The following is a 10,696-nucleotide window of genomic DNA, read 5'->3' as shown; positions in this document are numbered from 1 at the left end:
AAGTTGCTTTCCGATTCTCTTGTAGCCCATCCCAGCCTTGTGCAGATCAACAATCTTGTCCCTGATTGTCCGTAGAAAGCTCTTTGGTCTTGCCCATGGTGCTGATGTTGGATGCTGGTTGTTTGGGTGTTGACAGGTGTCTTTTATACAGGTAACGAGGTGAGGCAGGTGTATTTGATGTAGATAATTGGTTGGGATTGGGGCTGTGTCTTAAAGAAAGACTAACTGGCTTGTAGGAGCCAGAATACTTGCTGTTTGGTAGGGGGTCATATACTTGTTTTTCCTCATCAGATGGTTATCAATTTTTATAAATTCATATGATGTGATTTTCTGGAATTTTCTTTGGGATTCTGTCTTTCACTGTTAGAATGTACATATGATTAAAATTATAGATCGTTGCATTCTTTGTAAGTGGGCAAACCTGCAAAATCAGCAAGGGGTCAAATACTTATTTCCCCCACTGTAACACTTTTATATTCTATCAGCTTTGTTTTGTACAATGTAGTAATTTACAGTTTTATATGAATGTTCGTGCTGTCATTTAGATCATGTTACTAAATGCTGGTGTCTTTGCTCATCATGATTTTTCCTTCATTTGTTTGGAGTTTGTAATTACATGTCGGGTTTCTCCTCTTTTTGTGGTTTTATGGTGTTTTATTGCATTTATACAAAAAAACTTGCTTTGTCAGCAAACAAAAGCCGTATCGAGATTATTAGCTCACAAGAATTTGGAAGAACATTTAATAGGAGGATCTTGGGCGCCAGTCTAAATAAAGCACAAGAAGAAGTTGATCATCTACTGTAAAATCAAGATCTATATCAACTTGACATCATTTCAGAAACTTCTGCATATTGTCAACATTTTGCCGGTTTATGCTGTTGTTGAATTAGCTTCCCAAAAGGGCACAAACTAGATAAGCACTGACTTGGTTGAGGTGTTGAGGGATGAAGCTCAAGCGGACTGGACGTTTTTTGGGCTCCGTGCTGGTTCTCGTGGAGGGATGTAGTCTTCGGAAAGCTTTTTTGGCATCGCCAGCATTTCAACACGAGCACTTACTGTGGCTCTCCTCGCTGCTCTTGAAACCTTATTTAGAGGAAAATTAGTGTTGAAAGGGCTTCTAGGAGAAAAATCAGAGCCTTTTTGTCCGTCATTAAGTTTTTCATTTTTTAAAACAAGAGCCAGACTGCAAAACCACAGATCATGAGGACAGATGCAATAGAAATCTGGCAATTGCATGTAAGCAGAGGGTGCTTTGAATAGGCATTGGGCTGATGAGACTGATTGGAAAATTCCACAATGAATTGAAAGAACCATTCATTATGTGAAAACAAATCTACGGTCCATGACAGAGAGCTGATTCAAACAGCTGGAGAATTTTTTAATTGACCGTGTGGTGTCAAGCATACAGCCAAGCAAAAAACTGTTCTTGCTTTGTTTCGATGTTTGTTTCATCCAAGACTGTTTTGAAAGAATGGTAAACACAAACTACTGAACTCTATTGTTATTTCATTGGCATCACGAAAATCTGAGAATGTTGACAGAATTCAAAATGAAATGCTCCAATAAATAATTAAATGATAGGTCACTAGGCACTCTTACAGTCCAGATTGATTCCTCCGGCCGGCCGAGCTCACTGCAGATGTTGCTCTCCTTCAGCTTGGGCAGTGACAGCTGGGCCAGTCGCTGAGAGATTCGAGCCGTCTTGGAAGCAAAGGAAACGATGGATGCAACACTCTGTGGTACACAAACAGACGGAGGAAAAAATACTTAATAAACTTGGTTATGATCTAACAAGGTAACATAGTAACAACCATCAGTTGAAGAAAAACTGGCTGAAGAAGGTCTGCGTTTGTTTTGATTTGATCTGCTGTCCAGCAGTTTTCAGAAAAGTACTACCAGTATCATATTTCAATGGGTCATCATTCCTTACATTTATGACCAAATGCATATTACAATTAAAAGTGATAAAATCTCTGTCACTAATAATGTAATTTCATATCATAGTATCAACATGTACTGCCTCATAATAATATTTTCTGGTAATTAAATATTTTATAGTTTATATAATTAAAATCAGCTAATCCTGTGATTTAAATAAATACATGACAATGAAGGCACTTTATTTTATCAATGGATTTGCAGGATTGCATTGCAACGTTCTAATACAATCAGATATATTAAAAGAAAGGGTACTTTGGCGTCTCAAAATCTCTGACGGCTGACATATTTCCGGTGTCTTACAGTATATCATCATATTGCCATATTACTCTTCAACGCCAGTAGACTGTGAGGATTTTGATAACACAAGAACGCTTGAAGATTCTGTATTAAGGTCTACTTAAAATCCATCTAATCAGTTAGATAGTTAATGCAGGTGCAACTTGTCAGCTGACATCAGTTAACATTTCCTGTGGGATTTCTCTGTGTGTAACGGTGTTAGGATCTTACCTCTCTGTTGCTCTGGAAGTCTGGATGGTTCTGTTTGGGGTTGGAGAGCTGCAGCAGTCTAAGTGTGATCACTGCAGTTATACCTTTGGGATCAACGTGCCAAACAGGACAGTTATTCTCACACTGGGATGTGTGAGGAGGCCTGTGGGACCAGCAGGAAAACCGTTATATATATATACTGCTACAAATAAATGTGAGAAGTCAAGTGGTTTCTCAATAAGCTGAATGAATGACTTTTCTCTCATGATATTATGACTTTTTTTTTTTTATTCTCTTTTATAACTTTGTCCTCAAAATCTCAATTTTTCTAATGTCTGTGTTTAACATCCTAAACTTAAGGCCCACATAATAATCCTGGAGCTTTCAACTGAATCACACAGACAGAAAGAGAAAAAAGGTCGCTGAATATAGTAGTAAGCCCAGTAGAAAGTAGACCTTACATGTAGAATATGATGAGGTGTCCTTCTGGCATAGCGGTTAAGATGAAATGAAATTGCAAGGTCCTTGCTTTGGTTTCTTACATGTCATACCCATTTCTCCCACTATCTAATTAAGGCGGCCCAAAAGTTGAGAATGATGATGATATAGAGAATATGAGAATGACATTTGACAAAACATAAAGGACTTCAAAACCTAGATGACGCCAAATAAAAGATGTATTTTCATAAAAAATTTAACTAAATATATCAGCTAAAACTCTCTGTAACAGAGCCCTTGACATTTGAAGGATGCACCTCATCTGCGCCCAATGATGACTATAACACATAACAGCGGGCTGTTTGAGTATATTATTTGACTTTACACATATTATTCCCTATATAACAAGTGACTAATTAGTAAAGATAAATATTATTAGCAAGCCATAAAATAGTTGCAGAAACTTTCACTAGAGTAATCATTTTGTGAAGGAAGGACTTTGATTCCACGTGGACACGTATTTAATTTCAGAAGGAAAAGTTTTAGACTTTCTGCCATGTGGCTTGTGCTGCGTTGTGTTTTGTCTTGTTTATTAATTTATTTCGCTTTCTTTTTGTTTTGTTTTTTTGGGGCGACAAGATTAGAGGATTAAGTTTCGACTGCGGGGGATTATTATTATTTTTTGGCTTCAGGGCATTAAAAACAGCAATCAATGTTATGTCTACTATTTAAATCCCAAAAGCAAATGTAAATTTTGTGTATTGAATTCAGAATGTAAACCCTGTATGAATCTCTCTTCATGTCCTGCAGCATGTTCTGCTGCTGTGTTCAGGATTTATAAAAAAGACTTCCGCGGCTGTCTGCGAGCGTCCCAGGGGTCCTGGACTTTGGACAATAAGCTCTATTGTCTCCGCTCCTCGCTCTCCCACAGTCAGACACTGAAATAACAGATGTCTAAATGTTGGCTTCCTCACACAGCGTAGAGGACGTTAGTGTTGGAACAGAGCCTCTGCTTGGCCTTCTCATATTTAACTATATGATACGTTATATTCTGCTGCGATTAAATTCCAGACTTTGGTTTGTACATGGACCCTCCCTTGAGCGGGAATAAAAGCTTTGGAGTCTTGAGTCACAAATCTGCTAAAAAATGACATGGAGGTCCAATGGATGGAGCTGGATGTGGAAATGATCTCTAAAACAGATACCTCAAAGAGTGGAGTCGGTGTGTTTAAAATTTTATATAATCAGTTTACAATGATATAAAACAGGGAAAAGCAGAAAATCCTCACATTTGAGAAGACAGAACTGATAAATTGATCAAGGATTTTTGCTTGATAAATAACTTAAAACCAATGTTTGCCAAGGTTTTTGGCTTGTAACCCCTTAAAGTAAGAAATGTCTATTTGTGAGCACTCATCAAAAGGTTATAGCTGCGGTGTGAGCAGTCACCAAAGAATGTTTTTCCTCCTCAGATTGTTTCCTTCGAATGATTTCTTCGCCTGCGGTGGTGAAAGTAATCAGTACTTCCCAAGAAAAAAGCAGAAATTAGACAACAGTGAGAAGACTATGGTCATTATTTTGAGTAACGGAAAAAATGTAGTTTTTTTAAGTCCTTTAATCATCTTGTGACCCCCTCATATTTAGGTTGGAGTCCCCTTGTGAGTTCCGCCACGATGATTGGAAACCACCGTCTTGAACGAACAATCGATTCTCAAAATTTACAATTGTCTGACAAATAACTAATCACCTAATCCTTTCTGTGATTTTTACAGCTTTACATGTAATAAGTGGTGAGAAAAGTGTTTAAAATAATGCACACTGACAAGCTAATATCTCATCTTACAAAATCGCAACCAGATACGGAATTACGTAGACGGCAGCCGACAATTGATCTGCTGATGAAAAGATGCCAATTTCAAAACTACAAAACATGGTTAAAAGATGTTTGCAACAGCATTTAGTCAATTTCAATATGAAGTACATTCTAACTGTACTTTGAAATACCCACTGAAATTAAGTTAATACAATGGTTATGGGACACCCCTGTGGCTTAGGGGATACAAACAAACAATAAACGATGGTTACATATAACTTCCATGGCAAAAGGCCCAGTTCTATGTAATCCATGCATCTACTGTAGAGGTCTTTTAACCTACAAATGTATACTTCTAACATAACTTTACCATGTAGAAGACAGTGTAGATCAGAATTGACCTACAATATGTACCTATTTGTATGTTTATTTGTCTATTTTTAAAAACAGATTTATGATGACTGCTGCAATAATAGTGAGTGAATGTATTATTTCACTGATGATTTCCAAAGAAAACCATTGCTTACTGAGCTCCAAAGCTGCCACTATTGGCTTTCAAATATCACTAAACATCAGAACACTCATTTGACCTGGGTCTGTTTGGTTGAGCTCCACTTGTTCTCACTTTACTAGTTGCGTTTGATGTCTAATGAGGCTTTTACCCTGCTTCCTGGGAGCTGCAGCTCCTGGTTTTAGGTGTTGACAAGCGGACAATGTGTTCGTACTGGGATGTCCTGGAGGAACGACGCTGGGTCTTCCTGAAGAAGCTCGCCTCCTCCTCCTTCCTGCAGGAAAATGGAAGCTATTACTGCATCCCTTATATGTTGTGTTTTGTGTTGTGCGTCTGGGACAAAAGAATGTCTTGAGCCAGGAGAAAGGAGGAGGAGGGGGGGATGCAGAACAATGGTCAAAGCGTCAGTGCGTGGCTGATGACGGTGGTACAAGTGGAAAATCATCTGCACCCACATAAACCATTTAAGTTCGTTAAACACTTAGATGACACATAACCAAGGTCAAATGGTCCCTGCTGACATTTTCATTTTGACTCATAGTTTTGCTCTTAAAGCAAATATGTAGTCAAATGTTTAAGGAATGTATCGTCTCTGCAAAATCATTTCTCAGAACTGTAAAAGATGATGCTGGTGTTATTTTATATTTTTCTTATTGTCAACAAATGCCATAAAAAACATCATCTATAAATTGATCCTACTAATAAGTATTGTCTCTGGTTTGTTTTGACACAATTCCACGGAAAATAGTTCCCAACAAATGCATTATTTACTCTTGTCTGAGTAACGTTTGCTTAAAGTGTGCAGCAGTGTTAGGAAATTTTAACATTAACATTTTGTTGCATTTTGCATCTTCCCTAAGAACCAGTGCACTTGGGGCTGAGAGAAAAGCAGCAGATTCTCACATTTGGGAATATGAAAATCTCAAATATTTCCCATTTCTGCTTTTGTTTGACTTTAAAGGTTAATCAATTATCAAAATAGTAGAATATTTTCTGTCAATTGACATATTAGGCACTACTTTTTTTCCTGGCATTTTTGCCTTTATTGATGGTTACAACTGAAGAGAGAAATAGGAAAAAGAGAAGTAGGGGATGACAAGGAACCCAGGCCACTGCGGTAAGTACTCAGCCTCAATGTTACTCTCTACTGGTGAGCCCTGAATCTGCAAACACTTGAATAATTGATTCAATAATTAATAATCGATTGTAATTTTTCAAGCAAAAATGCCAAATATTCACTGTTTCCAGCGTCTCAATTGTGAGGATGTTCTGCTTGTCTCTGTTTTACACCATTTGGGAGTCTGGCATAAACAACAATTGATACTAATAATATTGTGATATTGTGTTAAAAAAAAAAAAACAACTAGTGGAGCAGGGCCAGACAGTCTGCCAGATAATCAGATTAGAAATGAACAAAATGGACTTCTTGCCTGCAGAGTGATGTGATTAGATGTGGAACAGAAGTATTCATCACAATCCAAGTTTAATATTCAATTAATCTATGCAAATCAAGCCAATATGTGCATACTGTATGTATTCATCAACAGCTCTTCCATGAATCTCTGATGAACATCCTGCTTCAACCCAAAGCAGCAGGTGACTGCGGTCATCTTCAATTACAGTAAATTGTTCTTATTTGTTCTGGGAGCTGCACTTCCTGTGTGGGCTCCTGATTGAATTTCACTGCATATTACTGCGCTTTTAATCTGACAGCTGAGGCGGGGATACAGCCAAACAACATACAAAATAAAAGCCTCTGGAGCTGAACTACCATCACAGCTTCTCGTCCACTAATTGAGCCTGACAGCTCTCAGGGGCGATCACCTCTGAACGGGATGCAACTGGCATCAGTCCTGAACATCACTTTGCAGTTTGCATTTCCTGAATCAACTCTGTGCCAAAGAGCATCAAGTCATTACCCGTCAGCTTTGCAAACATTTTCTCAAATCTGTAGATGCAGCACAACATGAAAAGCTTGCGTACAGTCCTCTGGAGCATGAATACAAACACCCCTCCCTCTCGTGCCTTTTTCATAGACTCATCAATAATGTTTGGGGTGCAGACAGGCTACAGTTACCTCCGGTGGTCCTCCCTTGCTGAGAAGTCTCTTTTGTGCCTGGCTAGGTATTGGATTCTTGCACTTGGAACAGCTCCGAGCGCTGGAGCGGAGACGGGCCATATTGGCTCCTGGTTGCCCCAGCTCAGCTTCTCACTGATCAATGAAAAGATGACAAGTTTCCAATAAGGAGCTGCGATGATGTAAATGTTGGTGTAGAAGCAGAATAAATATTTTCCAAGCAGGCGATTACTAAATGAAAGAATGATACCTCAAATCAAATGTGACCTTTGTTCATGTTTCCATTGTTTTGCCCTTTCAACCACACGTTCAAAGTGTGCCAGACATCTGTGTTTAATTGTGCAGTTTAGAGAAATTGCACTCAAGGAAGGAAACACTGACCACAGAGGCTCCTGGATTCTTGGAGTCAGTTTCACACTAGATCAATGAACAAACATGCAATTTCATATGATGTAACAGCTGGAACCGAACATGTCCTGCAATGCTGAAAATGTTTTCAGACTGTAAATATGTAATGAGCAGAGGCCACTCAGAAAAGTTCTGTTTGTTTTCATGCATGTAAGAAAGAATCTTTTAATTTTAACATTTTAATCAAGAGGAAAAATGTTGCATGACTCACCAAGGAGTCGTCGCCCAAACAGTTTTTGAGGTTTTGTGCTGTGCCAGAACCAAGATTCTGCCCAAAAAACACAACATAACACAAATCATCATTAAATAAGAATGCAATTCAGAGACTTTGGACACAGAGGGGAACATGCAATATTTTGTGGGTTTTGGGACTCTGATGAGGGTTTTCTTCTTTCTGGCAGAGCTGTGATGTCCAAAAACTGGACTTACTCTTCAGTCAAAAAGTTGGCTTCAGACTCTAAACCTCATTGTGACCACCAAACAAACTCAAAAGACAAAACTGTTAAGATTTATCAGTGGGGCATACATTTTGCAAAACTTACTGAAGGAGAAAAAAGGAGAAAACTTGTCTATTATTGTACAGTATTATCAACAATCATAACTTCTCCTATGAAGACATATTTTATATAATTACAACTGTGTTATACTATAGTGTCATTAATCATGTTTATCTACCAGCATCCAGTTATGGATGCTTCACAAGAAGAGTTAAAGATGTTGACATTACATAAAATACTTAAAACAATAAAATACCATATATCAGCTTACAACTACATAATGTGCTTTTAACAGCCTATTAAACATTTATATACTGCTTGTAATGCTAAATAGAGGGGTTAAAATAAACTTTTACCAAAAAAAGGTAAGAAACCGAAAGTAAGTGAAATTTTCTTTTTGGCTATTTCAACCGTTAATTCATTAGTTTTAACTATAACTAACTAGGCCTGTATGTGTATAGTGTTATATATACACACACACTTCAGTAAATACAATTAAATATATAAATGTGACAAGTAAATAAACAAATGAAGCACACAAGCACACTTATTTATAACAAACTTATTGAGACGAGTGAACCTTTAGATGTAAGCCACAGTAGCTGGATATGAAAAAGTAAGGCATTAATAAAAATTATGTTACTTCACCTGTCAGAGGGACCAAATCTGGACTGAATCCCTGCAAGAATCAACAACAGGAGAAATTAGGACTTAAAATACATATTTGAAGACTGTGTTGCAGATAAAAATGAGTATGTTTACCTTGTTTTCCAGACACCATCTCAACATGCAGCACAAGCAGCAGGCTGGATGTGTCGGCGTGCTGTCTGTTGATGGTGTCACACTAATCTCCTGCTGTTGTTACAGAGCCAGGAGTCCTTAGCTACCAACTCCACACCTGAGGACTCCTTGAAACTGGAGTCTGCACACTGAACCCATCCATCTTACTGTCTCAAGTCTTCCGAGGCAGGACGTTAAAAAGAAACTGATACGTTGAGGTCAGCGGTGAGAGCGGCTGCTGCAGTATTTCTGGAGAGCCGCCGTGTGTTTGGATCAGATTCCAGATATGAAATTACTTTGATGGCCTGACGACATATTAACCAGCAGCTATGTTAGGACAAGGCTTTTTGAGGAGTCTGTCTGCATTACCAAATAATCAGTTATTATTTTTATACCCATAAGGGTGTCCTGATGGAGAGAGACTGTCCTGTCTGTAGAAGGGCACAAGTTACATTCTCGCAATCACAATGAGCTCAACAAGTCACACCAATCAATTTAGTGGAAACAGTTTATTTAAGTTTGAAAACTAACAAACAAACAAAAAACCTGTATATGATATTATATCAAACTGGCAAGAATCTGTACTGTGTACAATGTAGGACATGTTTCGATATTGACACTTTGGATGACAATTTTTTTTAATGTGCTTTTTGAAACCTTTACATTCCTCAAAATTGGTCAACAATGTAGTTCACCTTCATCCCGAAGTTAACAGACAGAGAATTTACCAAATTTACCGATTTATCCGAATATTAAGACAAAACAACAAGGAGCAAGACATGTCCAAAAGACATCTGGAAAAATCTAAATCTTGTTTTTTTTTCCCTTTTTAAAAGATAAATAATGTAAATTTCCTTTTTAAGATAAGGACAAAACACTTATCAAAGTTTGTAACAATAAACCTGTGTCATGAAAGTAACAATGTCTTTAAAGCTGTAATCCAACAATAACACTTCTGCAGTAAGAAAGTTATTGTATAGTGTTAAGCTTTGGTGACTAGGTGATCATTCAATATTAAATTGGATCATTCGGCAACTGTTTTATTTAGACATTAAACAGTTGTGGTGTCCTGTTGAAATGCTGCTTATTTCAATCACTTAAAATATTAACGGCACATCAGAAAGCTTGTCAACAGGTACCACAAATTTAAGGCCTCTTTCTTCTTAAAGCTGTTTTAGTCAAGATTGCTTGTTGGCGGCCCCAAATGGCAAAAAGAGGTCACTGTTTGAGAAATAAAGATTTAAACCCCAAGCAATCATATAAGGGATGGGAGGCTCACTTACTCTGAGTTGATCTGATGGATTTATTTTCTTATGAAAACCTTGCCGAGTACAGCTTTAAGTCTCCCTGTCGAGGTATTAAATATTCTTTGGATCATGACACATGAAGAAAATTATGATCCAGTCTAAATGACAAAACTCCATTACAGCCAACAGTGCTTTTCATTTTTGTTTGCCTGCACAACAAGCTGTGTGTGACGCTTAACAGAGTGTTATCTCATCGCTGGTGATAAAGCTGCTCCCAGCAGCTACACAGATGGCCTGAGTGAATCTACAGGCTGAAATAAATCCACTCTGGTTTTGTACCGTCTGACTATCTGCAATAAAACCTGAAGGCAGGACCTGAACTGCTTCGTGTACCATCATCACAAAGTAACAGTCACCAGAAACAGCCTTGTAAAGTGAAACATTTAAGGCTCAATTGATGAAACTCATCATCGGCTTGGATGAAATGAAAAGAAATC

General features: G+C 37.9%; 1 protein-coding gene across 1 annotated transcript; it reads right to left on the bottom strand.

Annotated features, from left to right (window-relative positions):
• Nucleotides 1–577: 577 nt before the first annotated feature.
• On the bottom strand, nt 578–10,644 carry LOC123957263 (testicular haploid expressed gene protein-like). Its single transcript, XM_046029940.1, has 8 exons — nt 8,935–10,644; nt 8,821–8,851; nt 7,887–7,943; nt 7,268–7,402; nt 5,342–5,464; nt 2,450–2,591; nt 1,601–1,735; nt 578–1,084 (listed from the first exon to the last, which is right to left on the bottom strand). Exons 1-8 carry the CDS (start codon nt 8,951–8,953, stop codon nt 953–955), a joined length of 774 nt encoding a protein of 257 aa, XP_045885896.1. The 5' UTR covers nt 8,954–10,644; the 3' UTR covers nt 578–952.
• Nucleotides 10,645–10,696: the final 52 nt, after the last annotated feature.

This window comes from Micropterus dolomieu, linkage group LG19 (assembly GCF_021292245.1).
Source record: "Micropterus dolomieu isolate WLL.071019.BEF.003 ecotype Adirondacks linkage group LG19, ASM2129224v1, whole genome shotgun sequence".
Lineage (NCBI taxonomy): Eukaryota > Metazoa > Chordata > Actinopteri > Centrarchiformes > Centrarchidae > Micropterus > Micropterus dolomieu.
Note: the sequence above shows the minus strand (reverse complement) of the source record. Positions and strands in the feature narration are given on the sequence as shown.

Coding starts and splice junctions, on each gene's coding strand:
- LOC123957263 (XM_046029940.1), bottom strand. Junction 7,944..8,820: donor AGATTTGGTCCCTCTGACAG/GTGAAGTAACAT, acceptor TTTTTTGGGCAG/AATCTTGGTTCTGGCACAGC. Junction 1,085..1,600: donor CGGAGGAATCAATCTGGACT/GTAAGAGTGCCT, acceptor CCTCTAAATAAG/GTTTCAAGAGCAGCGAGGAG.